This window comes from Alosa sapidissima, chromosome 7, assembly GCF_018492685.1.
Source record: "Alosa sapidissima isolate fAloSap1 chromosome 7, fAloSap1.pri, whole genome shotgun sequence".
In the NCBI taxonomy this organism is placed as follows: Eukaryota; Metazoa; Chordata; class Actinopteri; order Clupeiformes; family Clupeidae; genus Alosa; species Alosa sapidissima.
In genome coordinates, this window is record NC_055963.1 from 23,624,551 (window position 1) to 23,647,052 (window position 22,502).

At 46.7% G+C, this 22,502-nt stretch overlaps 1 protein-coding gene across 2 annotated transcripts in view; it reads right to left on the reverse strand.

Annotated features, from left to right (window-relative positions):
* plxna3 (plexin A3) overlaps positions 1–22,502 on the reverse strand; it is a 118,441-nt gene that overhangs the window by 75,788 nt on the left and 20,151 nt on the right. For both annotated transcript variants that reach the window (XM_042099143.1, XM_042099142.1), the window contains exon 4: positions 341–481. In XM_042099143.1, the coding sequence (XP_041955077.1) occupies positions 341–481 (141 nt within the window). The remainder of the gene's footprint in view (positions 1–340; positions 482–22,502) is intronic.

The window sequence follows — 22,502 nt, forward strand, 5'->3', positions numbered from 1 at the left end:
CCCATTTAATTCTCCCTTGACAAATGTATCTTTATCCTTCCAGGATAGGTCCTCGCAGTGCAGAACAAATGTTTTCGCACACGTTATGAATGACTCAGAAATAAATTAGAAGCAAATGTCTTGGCAGTAAATCAGTTATGTGCATCTTGAAACTTATTCTGCTATTACATCAAGGTCTTGGAATTTCTGATGCGCGAGCAAGCATGTAAGAGATACTCTTTTACACTTGAATGTGGTAATCCCCCCAAAATGGTCCAAAATTCCCGGTGTGTCACCGATTTGTGTCAAATGTTTGTGACACTCTGACAGTGTTGGCACAGTCGTATGGGTTCCTGCTCACCTGTTTGTCACTCAGTAGGTAGATGTATTGATAATCCGGGCTGAACACCATATCCCGCAAAATGGGATGGCCTTCAGCTACGGTCACTGTCTCGTACAGCAGGGCACTCCGCGGGGCTGGAGGAATGCCATCCACACGGATCTGGGGAGAGAAAGCATGAACATAAGAATGACGAACACACCTACACAAAAACTAACACAAATACACACACAAACACACAGGTAAAACACACATCTGACAGGTGTGGTAGCATCACAAAAAATGAGCTTTCAGCTACCGTTTAAAATGGGCCACACATCTTATTATCAATGTTCTCTCAGCAAATACTAGGCACATGCTGGAGAATAATTCCCCAACTCACTCCCAACTCACAGATCTTTCACTGACCTAGAAAAGGGAAATTCAGAGGAATTATGAGTGTGTGAGTCTGTGTGTGTGTGTGTGTGTGTATGAGACAAGACAGGAGCTGCTGCAGAGAGGTGGTTTGGGAGGGGTAGGGGGTTGGGATCAGCAAACTAACATAAGATAGGGGAGAAAATAAAATCAATTACATTTTAATGACACTATATTCACACACACACACACACATTTGTGTGTACATATGTGCACACACACACACACACACACACACACACACAAACCCCCGCTGCTACATCATTACCACCTCCTCTGTTTTCTCACACTGATAATTAGAGCACAGAGCTTGCTCAGTAAAAAGAGTTCTAAAAATGTCAAAATCAAAAAATCTTTTGATGTGATTGGGTGGAAATACAGCATGCTACTGACAACTGCAGTTACAGTTGCACAGCGCACCTTCTCTCGCTCCCACCCCTCCTCCAATCCATTCCACTGAGATAGAGAGATACAGAGAGAAAGAGAGAGAGAGAGAAATAGGTGGCTGCCTATTCCACCGGCATAATCATACCTGACGGAAATATGACAGGAGATGAAGCGTGTGAGCCTAAGTAAACTGAATTAATGCAAAGCTACAAAAAACCCCACCACCAACATAAGAAAAGAGACAGAATGGCAGAATGGAAAATGTACAAAAATGTTATAGCAGATGTGAAGGGGTTGAATCGCCTGGCTCTTTCGTAAATATCTGGGTCGGTCTGAAGTGACAAACATCGTTAGTCTGTTAATTAGCTGCCTTGCTCGTTGCCGCAGTCTCAGTAATTAGTGTTGACAAGGTGGCATCAATTAGTCGGGGGGCTGCCATATTGGGTGTCACAAGTCATTGGCCAAGTCGGACCGCACCTCCCTGAGCCAACGGGGACTGAAATATGACCACCATTGTCTGCCGTTTTGTCGATTGGAGTGCCACCAGCTGCGTTGACACATTCGTTCGCTCTCAGCTGCCTCTGTGGCGCTGCCACAGCATTAAAATGCATTTGTTTACAAAGAGGAGAGAAGAGAAGAGCACTCATATTAGCATCCAGCGCTGGTTCTCCATGCCGACATTCTGATTTTGAAATTGATCCTGGGGTTCAAGATCAAATAAGAAAAATTGAAACTGAGAAACGTTCGGAATAGCCTGAGAGCTCACACTTTTAATATTCAGCGACCAATTCAGTGGTTCAAAAACGTTCAAGGAATATGCATTCTGTGAATCAGACCATGTCTTCATCATTGATATTCAAATAACGTTACGATTTCTAATACTTGTCGTCTCACATTCCTGCTCCTCTTTCTGGTGCTGAACATGCAGAGAGCACTCAGCTTCCCCCCAGGCGTCCAGGAAACCTCCGCTTGCAGCCCATGTGTCCAAACACAGGGGAGGCAAACAACACTCTGAGCTAGTCAATGTGAACACTTACAGCAGCACTTACCACCAGGTGTCTGGCATTTTGGCATGTCTAAACAAAAAAAGGTAAACACTTTTTCGGCTCATTATGCTTGCAAAAGGGAGCCAACATACTGACGAAAAACCAGGGACTGTGTGGTCAACAGGCACAACAGCTTTTTATGAAACAGCCACAGATCTGTGTTGACTGAAATAGCTTGACATCCAAAGTCATATATAATAATTAATAATGACCTTTCATATACTTCAACACAATGATAGATTCCTCAAATGAATTCAAAACTCAACATTCATAGGTACCACTCTCTAGAGAGTTTGAATATGACACTAGAGTGATTTAACACAAAGCCGTAGACTAGTAATTATTTGTGACAAACCATTTTTTTACACAGTGACTGCGAAATACCAGCTGAAATCAACGGCATTCAGAATAACTGAGAGAGCTGTATTTTTGCAAGGGTTCTTAACATCATAAATGGATTCCAATCTAGCGAAAGTGTTGCAATTCCAAGCAGAGAGTGATGGATATCAACAGCTACACTGTGGCTCTGGCACCATGTTATTCATACTGACAGAGACATTTTTCCTGGTCTGTGAATGTGACCTGATACTCAGAGCCAGGGTCCAAGTCTTCCTGGAGAAAAAAAAAAGCTGGCATTCAAACCCAGAGTATTTTCTGTATGCCAGCTACTCTAGATTTAAATGGGCTTTGCAGGGGCACAGACTGAGGAGAAGAAACACAGAGTCAGTGAGAGAAAGTAAGTGAGAGCGAGAGAGAAAGACAGAGGGAGGGGATCTGGGGAATAGAAGAAAGAGAGGGAGAGGAAGAGGCAGAAAGTGCATGTATAAGGAAGTATCCTGACAGTAGCTGAGTGTTTGAGATGCAGAGTGCTTGCTCAGCCTACTGAGAATTGACCTCTTGACAACATCAAACAGCCCCGATGAGGGGTAATTGGGATTCAGATAAATATTACTTTCCCCTCCACCTCCCTGTGATTCAAGCCATGCCAAGGTACTGCTGAGTGCCCATCCATCCACTAATTAACCTGCTGGTCGCAGTGGCATGCCGGAGGAATCTGGACGCGGCCTGACGGCTTGATTGCACCACCCATTTTTCCCCTCATCGATCAGAGACGAGGGATATTAAGGCTTATGACAGGCAGACTGAGGGGAGGGACATGGAGCCCATTTTGCTCCTTTTTACATGCCTTTTATCTCATCGATTGGGACCCGTGCCGGGCCTGAACTCCGCCTCGAAGGACCCAAAGAATGAACCGCTGTAAGTGCGCCCAGGTTCATTAGTTAGTCCCGTCGGCCGTATCTCCGAGCGGAGACGTCCTCGCTCTCCTCTGGGCTGTCCTGCAGTATCCTCCCAGCACATTCAGGACTTTGAGTTAGAGCAACAAAGGAGCTGCAAATCATCTGAGTAGCCCGGGAACGAACTTTCAGCAAGAAGAGTAAAACAGAGCTTCAGCGATTTCTACATACCGACGCATAAATATCCCATTTTTGGGGGGGATTCAGGACACGATGCCCGCCCGTAACTTATTAAAAATTTAAAGACGCTTCTTTCAAGAAAGCATGGTAGAGTTCGGCGAGAGTTTGAGGGGGTTTTCGGGGAGTTCATTTAAGCTGAACAGGTTGTGTTTGAGTGGAGTGTCCATTATTCCTGAAGACAGGAAGGACTATTATTCCTAATAGCAAGGGCCTTTGATCTCCTAACACCAGAATCAGAAATATCCAAAGGCTGAGAATGGCTCGAGTCACTGTGAAATTGAATGTGTGGAATGCAACTACAGTCTAAATCAGTACAAGGTGGTCTTCCCCATGCCGCTTCAACTCAAAGGCCAAGCCCATGTTGTTGACTTCACAGCAAGTCAGTGCTGGATGTATAGTGCCTCTCCAGAAGGGGGCCATCCATCAGGTAGATGAGAAAAAAGTGAAAGACAGATTGAGAGGATGACATGGACTGGGACTGTGTGTGAGTGTGAGTGTGTGTGTGTATGTGAGAGAAAGAGAGAGAGAGAGAGAGAGAGAGAGAGAGAGAGAGAGAGAGAGAGGAAAATAGAGGGGAAAACACCATCAACCGAGACTGTAAAATAAATTGGAAATCTTAAAGTGATATAAAAACTGCATTTTCCACCTCAAGGTAATAAGACCAATTTAAAAAAATGGCTCCTGTTATCTTCAAGTTAGACATAACAACAAGAGCAATGATAAACTTACTTGTCTAACAAACTGTGTCTATGACAATGCCATTTGTCATTGATAATTAAAGTTTATTCATGGTAATTACACCGGAATTACTGTGCACCAAAAAACATGAATGAAAGTGGTTGTGTTTTGTCTACTGAATATATCAGCAAATGATACAATTCTCAAATATCATATTACTACAAATGGCTTTGACATAAGAATGTTCTCACATCAAAACTAAGTTTACATTTACTGCCAACCTTTTGTTTCTGTTGAGACAGCTGTGGCTAATATTTCTCTTTAATCGCAGTAATCTTGTATTAAATCCTACATTTCCCTCTCCTTTCACACAGCATAAAGAAATCACAGGAAACAAGCCCAGATGAAGCTATGTGATATGTTCTTGGCCATCTATTATTAATGTGCGTTCTTTAATACCCAATAGGACCAGGTTGTGAAACAGCACTTTCTAAACCTTCAGATAATTTGTAACACATTCAGAATACACAACTGCTTTTAGAGTCTTTTCAAACAGGACAGAAATAAAATACATTCCAAGACCGCATTCTGCTCATTTCTAATTGTTCTAAAGTGCCTCGTACTCAACAATACTAAGATGCTGAAGTCCCTTCAAACACATTGTTCTGTGCTGTTTGCGATTAAGAGCCAAAAAGGAAGAGAGAGAGAGACGGGGTAGAGTGAGCGAGCAAGAGAGAGAGAGAGAGAGAGAGAGAGAGAGAGAGAGAGAGAGAGAGAAAGAAAGATAGAGATAGGTAGACAGAGAGAGAGGGAAAGAAAGAGAGAGATAGGTAGACAGAAAGAAATAAAGAAAGAAAGAGAGAGGAAGAAAGAAAGAAAGAGAGAGAGAGAGAGAGCCAGGCAGCCCCCGCCAGGTTCTCTGAGGGAGGCTGCTGCCAAAGATCTGTCACTGCCTTGGAGCCTTAGGCACCCTCTCCACCCCGCAGCGCCAGGAGGATTAAGTGCAAGTAAATGAGAGGATATTTTCCAGCGATAAGGAACCAAAAACCCATGATACATTAAGGGGGCTGCATCTTCATCAAACATCTAAGGCGCCACGACAGGGCTGCTGCATGCCCCCTTGTGTATTCTATTAGTCTCAGACAAACGGGGGCTGCCATTTTGTGTTCCAGGGTCGAATCTATTTTAATGGAAAAGTAAAATATATATATATATATATATATATATATATATATATATATATATAAAGTGAAGTGCTTCATGGTCCCTTCGCGAAAAAATGAGGTCAAAACCCTTGTGCTACAAATTTATCCTCTTAGGAGAGCATGAGAGACAAAGCTGTGCACCCAAGGAACCTGACAAAGGGGTGGTAATTCAATTAGGGCTCCTTATCCCCCCTTCTCCCCAAGATCAGCCTAAAAGCACGGGTGAACCCCGGCAAGCAGAGGTGGACTCTAGAGAATCAACACCTGCTTTTGTCCCAGCTCGTGGGGTCTCAACGCCTGACAACACACACACACACACACAAACACACACACTAAGATATCTTTTCTTCCCCAAAAGCATAGGAACAAAACTGCCCCCCCACCACCATCACCACCACCCCCACCACTAAACCCCCTCTTTTCTTCCTCAACCCTTCACACTCCGAGCCCTCTGGCTGTGTTTCTAGAAAATTCCACGGCCTCTGACCCCGCGCGCTCTCTGAACCCCGAGTCAACAAAGAGCTGCGCTGTGTCAGGAGGATGTCCTTGGTGAGTATGGGCCACCACGGAGACATAGGGCATGACACCTAATGCATTTTAAATAAAGACATTTGTCTCGTTAGACTCTGTAATTTCAGTCACCATTTCAGCAGACTGTGTGAAAAGGCGAACAGATAATGCTTAATAGTGCTACTCACAACGACATCAATTTGGGTCAATTCAATAGATGCAATTGTATCAACACCAAATTGGCTCGAAATCAATGGGCGAATGTTTACAGTACATCGCTAATGTAGTTCCATATGACGATGTCCTTAGGGTGGCGCATGGAACAAAAACTCCCCCCGCCATTTACATGTTTCTACACTGCTTCTGGCATCAAGCATTACAAGGAGTAGTGATCAAGTGTTTCAACTGTGAGAAGTAAAAAGCCATTGTGCCGTTTCAGTTCGATGTTATAAATATTTATCCTCGAGTGCAAGTCACGGGTGTTGCCGTCAGCTCTAGCCTTCCGTTTTTTTAAGGGTTATGTCAGTTTCTCTGGAGTCCTCTCTTTCTCTCTTTCTCTCTCTCTTTCTCTCTCCTATTCAGTGAGCAGGAGAGAGCAGGATATGTGTATGCAGACCGCGCTCCAGGAGACTCAGCCAACGCAGCATTCTGACCAGTTCTTTATTTCTCGCCAATACACCCCCCCCCCCCAACTCTCTCTCTCTCTCTCTCCCTTCCCCTCTCTCCCTCTTGGTGTGATTGCAACTTTTGCCAAAATTCACCAAGAGTCTACAGTGATTAACTATGCGAGACAGTTGAAATGTGGCATTAAGACATTATGGATTTTGCGCTGGCCCGCGTTCAACCTGAGCACCATTTTCAACAATTGCAGCCGGTTAGCAGACAGCCTTTGATACGAGCCAAAACTGAGCAGGGGGTAGAGGGGGATTGGGGGGAGCGGGTGATTTGGTTGGGAGGGGGCATGGTTGCTTGGCATGTTTCTGTTTGAGTAACAGCACAACAGGAAGTCATTCTGTAAACACAACCTTTTTACCTGTCAATACAGACATGTCCTGTTATTGAATTTGGAACAGCTGCAAAGGTAGCCAGCAGGCTTTAAATTCAATAACGCCTCCAGTAGATTTGTGGTACATTGCATTAAAAGGTAGTGGTCTTTCAGAACTATATGCTGGATGGATTCTGATATTCATCATTTAATGATTTAGCATATATACATGGGGATCTTTAGGATACACTACCAGGTAATGAACATCTATTTCAGTAATTAAATATCCAAACATACAGTGGCCATCCCACCCAGGATTTGATGGTCAAATCAATCAAAGTCAATGGACACTGATTAGTAGAAGTGGCCATTTGGTGCTTACTGGGCTTTGTTTTTGCTAAATGCCCTCATAATTCCCAGGGAGTTCACTTTTAGCACACACACACACACAGTCCAGATCTCACTCCACTGCAAGGAGGCCCTATAAATAAATACACATAGGGGAAGTGTCAAAAACAGCAACGCAAGACAGCAAGTAAACATCACTCCACTGAGTCCTCTTGAGAGACACACGCACGCCTGCACATGCGCGCACACACACACACACACACACACACTCCATCCCTCTTTCTCCCTCACACACACTCCGTCTCTTCTCCGATCAATCCGCTCCGCCCTTCCTTCTGACCTGCAGCTTTGTGGATTCCGCTCAGGCCGCGGAGAGCCTGTCACAACCAGAGCGCTGGGAGCGCCACAGGAATGTTAGCGCTCGAAAACTCCTGTCAGGAAGCACCGGCCAGTCAGGCTCGGCTGATCATGGCCGCCTCTCCGGCATCCTTGGCTGCTCAGGTGTTGGGCAAGAGCCAGGGGACTGTCAGCATAGGGGAGTGGGGGGAGGGGGCAGGGGGAAGAGGGTGGGGGGGGTCATGACAGGGGTGCGATGGAGGGAGGGAGGGAGGGAGTCAGTGAAGGAGTAGTGGAGGGCCCCCTGAGTGAGAGGAACGTTTGCCAACGACCCCTGTTAGGCTCCTAAAAATTCCACCTTAAGCCAATTAACCCCGGCGTCGCCCGACCAGGTGCAAGCACTCGGCGGGCCAGGACGAACACGAAACTGCACTTAATCCTGGAATTAATTCAGCAGGAAATTGCATGTTGGTTTTGCACATCCTCGCGGCTGGGAGCGCGCCCCAGTGACCGCTCGGCCTGCTGGCACGCTGTCAAACGGGACCCCACTCGCTGTGGACCGACAGTGCTTTGTGTTGGGAGAGCAGGGGGCAGGAACTCCTGGGCAAGTTAAATGCCTCAACTGAGGTAGTCAACCTTGTTTGACATTATTTTTTTTGATGTACATGTATACATAAGTGGTGGGAAATTCAAAAGGCTGTGTCCCCCCCTCTCTTCGACGGACTTCAGTGACGCCGCCATGGGAGGGTAAACGGAAATCAATGACACTTTTGTCAAGGTGATAGAGTGATAGCGGAAGAAAGAACTATGAGAATGATCTAAGGAGGTTTTTTTACAAAAAACCCCCCAAAACAATTAAACAAAGGTTTAGAAGGCCTCCAAAGCCCTTGAGAACAAACAAAGAGTTGTAAACAAGAGGAAGTGGACAGGAAATTCACACCAAAACATAACATGTTACAATTGTATATGGTCAAATGATTGATGCTTTCTTTTCATGCGTTTCTTTAAACTGCCCACTGCCAGTGCAAACGAGCAGCTATTCAGCTGTCAGCTACAGTCTGACTCTCCAACCGACTATGTTTAACAATCAACACAATAAAAATCATGATCATTATGTCCAGATCACGTCCAGAGTGCCGTTTACACTAACATCACTGCTGCACTGCACTATGTAAAAATTACTAGCTTATCAGTTACATAATCATCAGCAATGACAAATAAGAAAAACCTCAGAGACAAGCAAAATAGGGATGCAGACAAGGACATGTACAGTATATATATATATCCCTAGGCAGTCCATTTGTGTAAAAATCCAACATATTTACATCATTGTGTTTGTGGTTTATTTTTATACCAATACCTCATCAAAAGACACCTCATAGTCTGACTGATGTAGGAGACAAGTTAAGCAAGCCAAACAAACAGTATGCACTGTCAGACGATGGCAGCTGGCACACGATGAAGGCGCCGTGCAACAAAAAAAAACCTGCCCCGGCCACTATCTGACGCTCATCAAAACCCTCATAGTCGTGCGCACCTCATGGCGCTGAGTCAACTTTTGGGTCATTACATTCTGGAATGGAGTACAGGGTCTGCGAGGACAAACAATAATTATGTGACAGTGTTTGAGAGTAAACACAATTACGGACCAGCCGCCTATCTGAAGTGTCCTTCGGGCTGGGGAGCGATGGAGCGCCGTCTTGACAACGCCTACTGTGGGGGGAACGAGAGAGAGAGAGAGAGAGAGAGAGAGAGAGAGAGACCGAGGGACTCTGGAGACAGATGCCCAGGTCCTTGTAGAAACGGCATTTTAAATGCACCTCTAGGCAGTACACATAATAACACCCAAGACGACCATCTCACTTGTCTTCATGGACACAGAGCAGTTCAGAGAAATGCTTGAAGAACTTTCAGCTGAAGGACCCTTGAGTAGAATGGGCCATAGTTAACTCCCTATTTTATGGTCCACATTGTAGGAAGGTATATCCAGACAGCACTTTCTTACTCAAGGAGAAATACACCCTTCTGGCTACTAAAGAACATCCCAGTGATCTCTCTCTCCATAACACCATTGGAATATTTAAATATTTGTGTTGCATACCGCCCTTTCCGGTGGTCTTCAGCATAATTACACTATTACTTGGGCCATTAGTAGAATATTTATCAAGCATTAACAAGTCTATGTTTTCAAAGCAGTTCTTCAGAATACCAATTCATTGATTTACTGGCTCACATAACACTAGCTTCAACAGACAAGCAGAGAAACCTTCCCTTGTTTGCTTTAAGCTGCAAATTACCGCGGACTGATTAAAATTAATGGTTCATTATGTTTATTTTGTTTAGCCTGTTGCGAGTGGCCCTGAAACGTGACGCCCTGACAAAACCATTAAGCTGGGGGTGAGGGGATCCAGGTGTCTCGGTCTCTCTCCACATCCTCTTGCTTACTAAACTCCAGGGTGTAACATTACATGACTGGAATTCCACACACTTGGGTTCCAAACCAGCACTGCAACACTAGTCACTGGTTGTCTCCCCCACCCCACACAAACGCAGCCAGCTCGTCAAGCCTGAGCGGTTAGCCTGCTGCTGCTACTTTAAGAGGAGAATGGGAACGTAGGGGAGTTCCGATAGAAAACGGTCCCATTCCACAGGCCTGATAGCAAACCCCTAAGGGGCTTTGAAGAGACTCTTTTAACTCGGCTTATCTCCATCCCCCCCCCCCCCCCCCCAATCCCGTTTAGCCTGAGCACATCCCTGTGCTCTACCTGGGGCCCTGAAGGACCTTGCCACCCACCCACAAATCCAGAAATCGTCCCGGAGAAGCCTCTTGCCCGTGTGGTGGAGCTACACGCCTGCAACCGCTTCATTTCACATGGAGCCTCAAATCCTGTCTGCATTTATTCATGTCATGTGTGCGACTTTTAACATAACTGTCTCCAGTCAATATATCCCCCATTTTGCTCGTGCCACTTTTGTGCAGCGTTTTACGGATGATGGGAATGGTGAGGTGAATTAACGTCTTATTGTTCTGACATCCCATGCCAGTTAAAAATCCTCAGAAGGACCCAGGGTGACCTTCTAAAATGATCTTCTGCAGCATGTGCCTGCTCGGAGCTTACGACCTTCGGGCATGCAATAAAAACACACCCCAGTATATACGCAATTTCCACTCACCCTATATATTTGCGGCTGACCCGAATAGGTTTCCCTGTACTAAATAATTAAATTTGAGCCATCTGGAAGGCTTGTGATCTAATTCAGTCCAGCTCCAAAAGAGATGACTGAGGTTTACAGTGTCTCTGCCTTGGCCTTACAGGTAGCATGGAAAAAGGGACAGCACGGGGAGCGAGGGAACATTTAAAATGTCAGATTTCAAATTAAACAGAGATGCGAGTGGATCTTTCATGAGCTCTACCAAAGCAAAGCAGGTGGGCCAGATCTTCTGGGGGTTTTTAGCGATAGACTTCCTCTTTTTCCACTGTCATTTTCTGTCAATCCGCACAAATGAATTCTTCACAGGCAAACCACACTTTCTGTGTGGGAAGTGATGAATCTACTAGAGAAAGGCTGTGTGTGTGTGTGTGTGTGTGTGTGTGTGTGTGTGTGTGTGTGTGTGTCTGAATACATCTCTGTCACACTGGTCAACAGACCTTTGATCATATTGCTTTAGCTCCAAGGAGACAAGAGATCAGAGCAGGCCGCGGGGAGATCCTAACTCAAAAAGCAGCATGTCCACCTTATCGACACGTTCCCTTGAAAAACACACACAAGAGTGTGCTCACACACCCCTATCGTTCTGGTGCCTTGTCAGTGGTGGTCAGCTGCAGACAGCCTCCACACGTGGGGCCTCTTCTACCTCTATCACCTGATAAGCCCCATTGGCTGGAGACAAAACACTTCTCCCTGCCCCCCACCAACCCGCCCATCCTACCCCAACTATCAACAACAAAGCACCCCCCCCCCCCCCCCCCGAGCCTGAAACGAGTGCCTCAAGGAGCAACACCTGGCCTGGAACACTAATAAGGCCGACATCCTATCACCTCCCCCCTCTCCAGAGTCCCCCCCCCCTACTGCGCCCTGCTTCTCCGCTTCAGTGCAGCGTGCCGCCCGGGTGGAGCTGAGCGGTGTGAAGAGGAGAGGAGAGGAGAGGAGTGTGGCTCAGCCCCCCCCCACTGTCCCCAGCCATGCTGCCTCTCTGTGACAGAGCTAGCGGGAGGTGATAATGGCTATTTTACACCAGGGGTCTTGCAGCTCCTAAATTACACACTAAAAGCTCAGAGAGTGCGGCTTAGCTCACTCTTTCTCTCTCTCCCGCTCTCTCTCTCTTTCCCCCTCCCACTCTCTCGCTCTCTATCTGAACACCACAGGACTCCCCCACCTGTGGTCTCAGTACACCTCCATTTTCCTCCACCCGAGCGGTCAAATGCTATATATTTATGTATTTATTGCTTGTGAAGGAACATAGCAGAACAACACTACATAGGTGAAAAAAAAAACAACAGAACTTGGTGCTATGGACTAGACCCCCATTTAAAAACAAAACATGACCTTTACATGTATCTAAATGAGGCTGACCTTCTCCAAATGACAAAGTGGAGACAATTACAGTGCCTGTGGATGCCATGCGCTGATATGTAATGATGACAAGAAAAACAGCCCCCCCCCCCCCCCCCCCATGTTTATCTAAACAATGCGCCTGACCTCCTCAATCCCTATGATTTCTCAGCGCTTCCAATGCGAGATAACTGGAATTCCGAGGGCATTTAGCTGGTTAGCGAGGTCAGCAGTTTGGCCTGTCAGCACAGAGAAGCCTCTGAAGAGCGCTTTAGATGCCACAGGACCCTCGCTAAGCCTCACTGCGCCAGCACTGATGGACACACGCTGAGAGAGAGAGAGAGAGAGGGGGAGGCTTCCGAGTCTTATCTTGTCACCATTTTGGCAATCCGACGCCGCGATGCAGCTTCGGGGCGAAAAAACCGCGAAGGGCTGCGCCACAACGTCTCATTAGCCAAGGTCTGGAGCTCGCTGGTAGATGTCCTCTGATGGACACATGCAGTGGTGGGTGATCTGATGGATTACACGGGCAGTGTCTACGCTTGCGCTCAAAGCGAACTGAATCCCCTACTTTCAGTGAACAGTCTCGCACTTTAAAACACGCAAACAGTCCTTACAACCTCCCATGTAACGCAATACCTTTGATGAGATAGATTAAAGGCCCCTCCTGAATCTTGCAACAGTAAATAATTTAAATGAGGTGGGGGTTTGGCCTAAATGGAGGACAAAGGAGTTATACACTTTGATCTGAAGGTATTTAAAACATAAGCACACGCACACTCTGACGCACACACACTCACAAAATGTGTGTTTGAATTTCCCTTTGAAACTTAGGGGGTACAAAAAAAAAACTTTTGAAATGGTTCACCAGCCATGGCTCATTCTTAAGCCTACTTAAAACACTGCTATCTTCTGGTAGCCGAGCACATTAGCTCCAGGTCAAAACCCAGACTGTTATGAGTGGGGCATTATGCCGGTGGATTATTATCACTTATGTCAACTCATTTTTGGAGTGGCAGTCTCTGGCACGCTCGCCTCATATTTCCAAAAGAACAGGTGTTCTCCTGCCATGGTGGTCTATTTAAAGGAGCGACATGCAGCTGCAGGCTTCTGTGCTTGCCACTTACACATACTGCCGCCAATTCCTGCTGACAGGATGTTAAAATACTATGGATGAGACAACGTTCTTCTGTGATCGCAATTAAGTGCAAATTACTTAAAAAAAAACAAAAAACATTTTATATATGTATTTAAACATGCCACAAAGCTTTTATTATTAATGGCGGCAATTCAGAGTATTATTATTTTTCATAAAGCATTCAAGGATAACAGAAAGCACCACAATTCATTTTAAACTTGGTAACATTCCAAATGAACATTTTTCCAAAAGCAGTAGCAGATTAATTAGTAAGAAATATAAATTATGATTACAGTATGATTAATTATAATGCTGATGGGAGACTTGGGGAGAATAAGACCCCTATGTATGTACTAACCTGTCAGTAACAATTACAGTTGTGAGAAATGTATTAGTGCCAGACATCAATATATACAAGAACAATAACGCAGAACAATGTCTTTTGTCTTCTACTTTCAAGGGAAAACAATACCATCATCCCCTCCTAGACAGCCCACTCTCACGTGGTAAATAGCCTGAACCCTGCATTTTTCTCATGTTGATGCCTACATTTTTCTTCGCTCATTTCACACCCCTTATGTTACTAGTCTTGAGAGAGAATGCCTTTGCAGCTCGTCAAGACATTTACGGAAAAAAAACAGCTGGTGATATTACATATTACTGTGATATACAGCCGCAACGGTCCGTCTGAAACAAGACCATTGTCCAAGGGGCGGACACAATAGATGAGGAAGATGGGGCACAACAGTTCTCTTGTGTCTGCCAGGCAGCCATCCTGTCTGCTCATCTCAAATCACTAACCACAGCCCCTGAATGCATCACACGACCTGAAGCAATGCCCACTGAACCATTAACCCTAGAGGAGCGACAGGGGATGAGGTAATGGGTACGGGAAGGGGGAGGGGAGAGAAGGGGACGGCTTTAAGCTCATTAATTACTTCCGACCTCCCCTCTTCACCACACACACACACACACACACACACAGTGAGGTGCCAGGGCCACTGAGAAACACACAACACACATACACACACACAAAAAAAACAAGGACCACCAACTAGCGGGACTGCCTTCGAGGCATGCAGCACACAACTGTCCATCCCCTTCCACCCCCCCTCCCCCAATCCCAGTGCCCCTTCCATCCCCCTCCACCCCCGCCTGCCATCCTACCCACTTCTAATGCCACCCCACCCTAACCCCAACCCACCCTACCCCACCCCACCTAGAGAGATGATTTGTCTGGACAGCAGCCCTACTCACACCCCCCACCCCTCTTCTCCCGCGTGGCCATTCTTTGCACCAAGTTCATACACACGAGTGGGAAGAGGTGAGTGAGTGTGAGTGTGTGTGTGGACCCCCCACCCAACCCCACACTCAAATTTGCTTGAAATCAGCCCAATCTCGGCTGCAAAGAGGGACACTTATCAGGCCCCACTTAACATGGGGCTATCAGCATGGGGCTGCATCTCAATAGCATCCACACTCAGGCTTCTGATAGGATTTCACCCCCTGGATCAGAGACACAGAGAATAAGGGCAAGATGCAACCACAGAAGAACGATCAAAAACATTTGGGGGTGTAGGCCTACAAAAAGACAAAATTATTTATTGATGAGGGATTATGATCCTGCTCAAAAACAAAAAAGGAAAAGGATTGTCTTTTCCCCCTCTTAAGACACCCTGTTTGCCAAGATCAATTCCTGAAAATGTATGAAATACGCTATTCTAATTTGTCAAAATTCATAGTCTGTTGAAAACGCATTATCCTCAGAAGGAGCCCCTTAAATAATTCATGGTGGAGTGCTCTTTCTCTCTTTCTCTCTCTCTCTCTTCTCTCCCTCTCTGCTCTTCCCATCACCATTTCATTCTAGCACCCCTGAGACAGCTACCAAGGTCAAGCCCAAGCAAGCTCACTCCAACCATGCAGCAAACCCCAGGACACTCCCAGGCTTTACGGCCTAATCCAGCGCAATGTGGCGCGGAGCATTCTCCACCGCTCCCTCCGCCTTCACCAAGACAACAACACCGTGAACACACACAAACAGACACTCTCACGCACATAAAAGGACGAAAAGAGAGGGGGGAAAAGTTTTTAATCACATCTTGAGTAGAGACAGATAGGGACAGCGGGAGAGATGAATGAAAACAAGCGTTGCCGCCGAGGGAAATGCCAGGTTTGCGTTGCTTCGCCGTCGCCGTGGTAACTGAATAATAATTGATTTACCTCTCCGAACACAGGCCCTCTCGTATCAGATTTCAGAGAGCACACCCACACCCTTCCCCCACCAACCAACCCCCCCACCACACACCAACCCCGCACTTCCATTGTGTCCTATTTTACACAACGGTCTTGGGTTCACACTCCTGTTCACCACTCTGGCCATGTTGCACAGTGGTTGTTATTTAGCAGTGACATGTGTTTCTTCTAGCAGGGCCTGCCGTTGCTCTTGGCAGTCCTAGCCCCCACCCCCTTCAGTGATTTCTGCCTGTGCCTGTCGGCTCTGTACCGCCGGGTTACATTTTCCTCAAACTGAATGGAGAAGCAAAGCCCAGGCAATCAATGGAATTGATTAAGATATTTTGAGCCTGTCTGTTATAATTGGTTGAGGATATACTGCCTCTCACTGACAGCTGAGGCATTGCACCGAGCCACTCTGCTCATTGCTCCACTCGGCGCAGACAACCCAAGGTTTGGAGAGAAAGATGGAAGCCGCCTCAAATTATGATAAGGTGCAGCAAAAATTTGCTGACCATACTGTAAATATGCATTTTAATATACTGGCGTAGGATTTCTGTAAAAAGGAAAAATACATTATCAATTCAAATGCAACTCACAAAATGACTGGTGAGGCATTTTCCTGGTGCCACACGTTTAATTTCTGCCTTCACCAACAATGGAGCCGTCGGCCTCTCTGTGTTGGCAGTTATCTTGTTCCTGCTCCTCAGGCTGATAGTAAAAGGCTAATTGAGCCCAGTACAGAGTGCACTCGGCACGGCAGAAACTTACCTTTCTCAGCCATTTTCCAAGTGGGATAATAAAATCTCCACAGCGCTGAGAGACATCACAAAGCGCCATTTATTTCGATTGGGAAAAACAGAGATGGAGATGGGGGCTCGGTGGGGGATGAGCTTAACCTCAACGAGCGTGCACACGGACACACCGGGCCTGACCTGACGTGAGTCAGCATGCCCCGGTGACACCATCTAAGCCTGCCACAGTGTACTGGGCCCCTCAGTCACAGTTTTTTTCTTTTCTTCCATATCTCACTCTCTCTCTGTCTGTTTTCACTTTCTCTGTACCCCTCCCTCTCTGTTTCTCTTTTGGCCTCTCTTTCACACTGTCTTTCTTTCTTTCTTTCTTTCTTTCCTTCCTTCCTTCTCTCCATCTCCCTGTCCCTCTCTCTCTCTGTCTCTCTGACACATTTAATATTCCTTTGACATTTCTGTCCCATTTTCATTAGGCCCTTTCATGTTGGCGCTGGGGTGCCCTCGCCTTTTGTTAGGGTCAATGTGGATTCCAGACCCACTTCCACCCATCCTTCCATCACTTCATCAAGACAAAGAGAGGAGGAGCAGCAGTGCGGAGGGTAGCGGGGCTCAGGGGGCTTGTAGATGTCTTCTGCATGAGGTGGAGCTCCTGGGGTAAGTCAATTCTGCCGGGGGGGGGGGGTGAAGGTAGAGAGGAGGTGGAGGAGAAGGAGGAGGAGGAGAAGGAGGAGGGGGAGGAGGAGGAGTGAGGGGAAGAGCGGAGTAGGGTTTTGCAGGAGTCAGTGAGGCGTGTAGAATCCTTGGATTCCCTAATCATAAATACAAGAATTGGATCTGGTGTCAGGAGGGGAATTTATCAGTTTGACTCCCCCCCCCACCTTCTTCAACATCGCTCTCACAACCACCTCTCCCGCTTGGGCCCCCCCTCTCCTGTCATTTAGGGCACAGAGATATACGAGGCTGGTACGGCCAAAATAAATATGGCGGTTGATGGAATTTTTGCCTGCGTTTCTTCGGTAAACGTGGCCTTTTGACAGACCACCTTGGAGAGCCATTTCACAGTCCTTGTTTAGGGAGGGATCCGGTTTGATTTTTTTTCCCCTTTAAAGGGGTTATCTTTAAACATGTACACATGATTCAGGCACTGGTCTGGAATTGCTAGCTTGTGTGCCGTAATTCAGCCTACTAAACAAAACAAAAAACTCTAAACGTTTCACAGCTAGGGATAACTATAGAATTGCTCTATATCATTAGAGATAACCAATGATGATTACATGCCTGACTATGCTACATAAAGCGCAACACAAAGTCCAAATGTGTGACACAGAACACAAAAACAGATCTGGAAATAGATCCCTGAAACACGCAACTCGTCTTTTTGGAGTTTCCCCTCACATTCCGACAATAAGGTTGTTTAGATTGAAGGGACATTCAATTCAAGTGCCGTCTCACAGTGGTTTGAAACATTTCTGCCGTGAGATGAGACAGACCCTGCTCTTGGTCAGGATCTCTCCCTCTTTTCCTCGTCTCTCTCTCTCTTCTTCCTCCTCTCTCTCTTCTCTTTCTCCTCTCTTTTTCTCCCTCTCTCCCTCTCTCATTTATACACTAGGCAGCTGTACAGTGCTAGCTCACATGCAGGAGGCCCCTACAGTGAAACTCCTGCCCATAAGGAGCCACCAGGGAGTCGCCTGACAACTCCAACAAAAGGCAGACTGTGAGCACAAAACAAATAACTCCCACAACCATGTAAACATGTCACATCAACAAGGCATCCAACACTGTTACTATGCAAACAAAATGTATGTAAAGGTCAGAAGCTGTCACTGACGATGTGACGGACGCTTAAACATGAAACATTGACACTTAAGACAAAGAAAATGCAAATTCATCTAAAAAAAAAAATCCCCCTATAAAAGCATAGGGTAAAACTGCCTAATATCAGTCTACCTTTGCTTACATCAAACAAAAATGCAAAGGCATGAGAAGACACAGTTAGAAAAACTACCTGGTAAATGGTATTTTTCTCAGGAGAGGCTCTGGGTCTGAAAATATCATTAGTGCTGGGCGCCGTAAAGCTCCGCAGTAGCCCCTCCGTCAGGTTGAGGAGAGGGCCGAGACCAGAGCCATTAGAAACACACAAATCTTTCAGACATATACATACACACACGCGCGCGCGCACGCTCACACACACACATACACATGCGCTCGCGCACACACACACAGGGCAAACAGACACACACACACACAGATATATAAACCTGCTGTCAGAGACACTGCTGGACATATATTCATATGAGCTTGCAAAGGGAGAGTAGCAGGCTGTGTGCAGTCATAAAGCCCTGGAACTTCAGCATGCTCACATGAACAGAGAACTAACATCTGTGAGTGGGAGGAGGCTGGGGAGGAGTAGATGTATGTGTGTGTGTGTGTGTGTGTGTGTGTGTGTGTGTGTAATGAGGGCGAGGGGCATTGGCTACTGAAATGGGGAGCGCTGTGTATGTGCAACGTACCAGTGCAATGGTGGAGGGTAGCTACTGGTAAGAGATGCATTTGAGAGTGTAAGTATGTGTGTGCATGTGTGTGAGGGGGGAGGGTGTGTGTTTGTGTGTGTGTGTGTGTGGCAAAGGGTGTGTGTCGGAAAGTGGGGGCCAGCTACTGGGGAGGGGTATGGAAAGGGTTGGGCTGTCATGTCGTGTGCCTGAGAAAGCTCTTGGAGAAAGCGGCAGTCAGGCCTGATTAAGTCCTAGTGTGATTAGGGGGTGGGGGTGGGGGGGGTGACAGTGCTGGTAGTGTGTGTGGGGGGGTGACAGTGCTGCTGGTGATGGTGGTGTGTGTGTGTGGGGGGGGGGGGGGGGTGTAGAGGAGTCTTGGGAGACAACCAATATGACACCGCCAGCAGGACATGATTACGCCTCAAGCTTATGTGTGTGTGTGTGTGTGTGTGTGCGTGTGCGCGTGTGTGTGTGTGGGTGGTGGCATTATTATCCAGCATGCACACACACAGACACTGCTATTCCTCACACCAGTAGCACCTGGCCCCTGCTTTCAGGAGCAAACTCCCCATCATGATCAATAATTACCCAGCAAACACGCACGCCAAACAAATCAATGATCCATAAACGGCAGGGGCGCAGCCTCCAGTCAGTGACACCCCAGCGTGTTTATGCTCCTGTGTGTGTGTGTGTGTGTGTGTGTGTGTGTGTGTGTGTGTGTGTGTGTGTGTGTGTGTGTGTGTGTGTGCGTGTGTGCATGCAGAACAAGGGCCTTCTCCACTCCCCAAACAATAATGAACCAAAAAAAAAAGGATAAAAAACCTTCCAGGTCATTAATTCACAATTAAAGCCCAAGGTCACTTTTCAAACCACAGACCCCTCCCCCAGCCCCCCTTTAGGAAAAACAACAACAAAAACACCTTGTTAAAAATGGCAGTCCTTGCAAATGAGGTGGCGACATTGCCGCCGTCGACCATGTGAGCAAACAGCCGATTAGCGGCACTGTAAACACGGCTAGCCGCTCCCGCCGCTGCGCCCGAGCAGTGCTGGCGGCACAGCTATGGCTACGACCAAGGCCGCGGTCAGGGCCCCGCACGCCCGCACCGCACCGTCTCCCCGCGGAGAGCCCGCTCAAGCTGGTCAGCTCAGATAAATCCGAAACAGCGGAGAGGCAAAACAGAGCCGGCGCCAGCACAACGGGGAAGGTGGTGGCTGAGGGGGGGAAGGGGAGGAACAGTGCGGAGGAAAAATTACATCTCACCCCTGCAGACAATAGGTCAGGGTCTTTGTGTGGATGTTCCGGAGGAGAATGGGGGCCTTCCACGGAGGCCAGTGTCTCTGTCTCTCGGCCGAGCTGATTAGCTCAGCAAACAGCCAAGCAGACCTGCCAGCGAGCCAGCGGATAAGAGCTTGTCGTGTCTGGGCCAGAGAGAAGTAGGAGAAAGTCGGAGAAAAAGAAGAAGTGGTGTTGGGGAGGAAATAAAAAGTCATTACAATTCTTGAATGGCAGCCAAGAGAAGGGACTGGTAGTGTCCGCACAGTGGTGAGCACAACTCCACTCGGGTCACGGGGGTGTCATGATTGCTATTTTCGCAGAGGCCTCAACGCACTCCAAACTCAGACTCTGGTTGAAAATAACAACAATAAGAGGAATTGTGGGTAGGTTCTGGGGGCAAGGAGACCTTGAATGGGTGGGTAGGTAGTGCCCATCCATCCATCCGGTAATCCACAGACAGGGGACTTTGGTCTCCTTCTAATCTGCTGTGCAAACTGACATTAAGCGACGCTATTCAAAACGGCACAATTCATTTACAAATCAATCCCCCAGGACAATGGTGATGGAATCTGCTGCTTCCTGCAGCTTTGCATACTAAACACCTCCAAACGGAGGTGGGAATGGTTCCTCCAGTGATTAATTATGTGCAGAGGAAGCGAGTAATTGTCACTCAACCTATACTTAAACGTATCCACAAAACACGATACAAAAATACAACATCAGGTGAGAGGAAAAGTGAAGCATTTGGAGAGGGTGGATGGGCTTGTTTTTTTTAACCAATCGTTCTGCAGTGTATAATGAAGGAAGTAAAAGAGAGGTTGTGTAATAGCATGTAGAGACATCAAAATGCAATTTGACAACGCTCAAATGTGCTCATTCTTTTTAACACTTACTTCAAAGCAAAGCTAAAAAAAAAGAAAAAAAAAGAGAGAAGAAAAGAAACAATTTAAATGTGATGGGAGAAAAGAACATAATGGACACCTTTACTTGAACTCCACATGCATGAGAATCTTAATTTGCAAAAGAGCCCAGAACATCCAGACAAGGAACACCCTGCATCGGTGCGAAACTCAACTCTAAGTCTAATCAAGTACATAAACAGAGACGAAGAAAGACTTCATTAAGTGTTCTCTCTTTTTTAATATGCAGACCATTAATGCAGCCATGTGAAGAAGACTCCCCTTTTGTTCTGGCTGTCAGTTGTCAGGCATTGCTCTCCATTGAGGAGCCGTCTCAGCCTCCTAGCCTTCCCTCCGTACACAATGGAGAGTACAATGCCAAGTAATCACAGAATTAGCCGCGACACAGGACGGCTTCGGCGAAGGCATTATGAAACCAATCAAAGTGGCATCATCTGACACTGGCTGATTTCCTCAACTCTCTCCTTTAAAAAAGGGTGGTGGTGGGGGTGGGGGTATGAAAAGCGACCATTTCCTGTCATAAAGGAATTTTTCCTCTCTCCATCACAATTCCTCTCTCTTCCGTCTTGGATGCTTCTCCTGATTCAATCCAAAAAGCTACATCTCTCATGTGTACGCGAGAAGTGTGGTGATAGTGGGTGGGGAGCCAGTGTTTGGAGCATCCAATATTCGGTTGTGGTTAAGACTTTGAAGCTTTAAATAGTCAGCCAGGACTTAGCTATGCCAGTTAGTTACAGTGATCTTAAAATAGACCATCAAAAGGCCTTTGAGGGGAAAAAAAAAAAAAACTCAGTGCTTGTCCACGGCATTATTCCAAACAAAAAAACCCATGTAAAAGAAAGAAGGGGTAAAAATGGCCCACTTCCTTAGTTACCTGAAAGACTGAAGCCTTTCTAGGACAGGAACTCCAACTTGCCGTGATTATGGGGTGTAACTTTAGCAGTTACCATAATGATATGTTGAGAGCTGTTTCAACCTCTGCTTGACTGCTCAAATCAGAGCAACGCCCTCTGTTTCTCCCACTGCTTCTCACTCTCCCCCTCTTTTTCCCTGTCTGCCCTTCTTTCTCATCTATGGAAAAATGACCTAGTTCCAAGTGCCCCTATCAAATACACTGTGGTGTACATCCACATTCACCCCCGTGCCCCTCAAGAACTCAAAGTCGTTTCCCAAAGTCCCTCTCTGCTGACATCAAACGTCTTGGCGACCCGAGAAAGAGAGCAGCAGTCTTATGCAACAAAATGGAGGAGAAACTGAGAAGTCCTCTCCCAGGAGATGGGAGGCAGAGGAGCCAGGGAGAAATGAGTATGCAATGTTTGTTTCCCCTCTTTCTTCAGCAAACACAGAGGAGGGAAGGCGAGGCGTCTCAGTATCACAGCGATAGAATTGCAAAAAAGGGGGTTACCTCAAGCCTAAAGCTTGACCGTGACCGTGA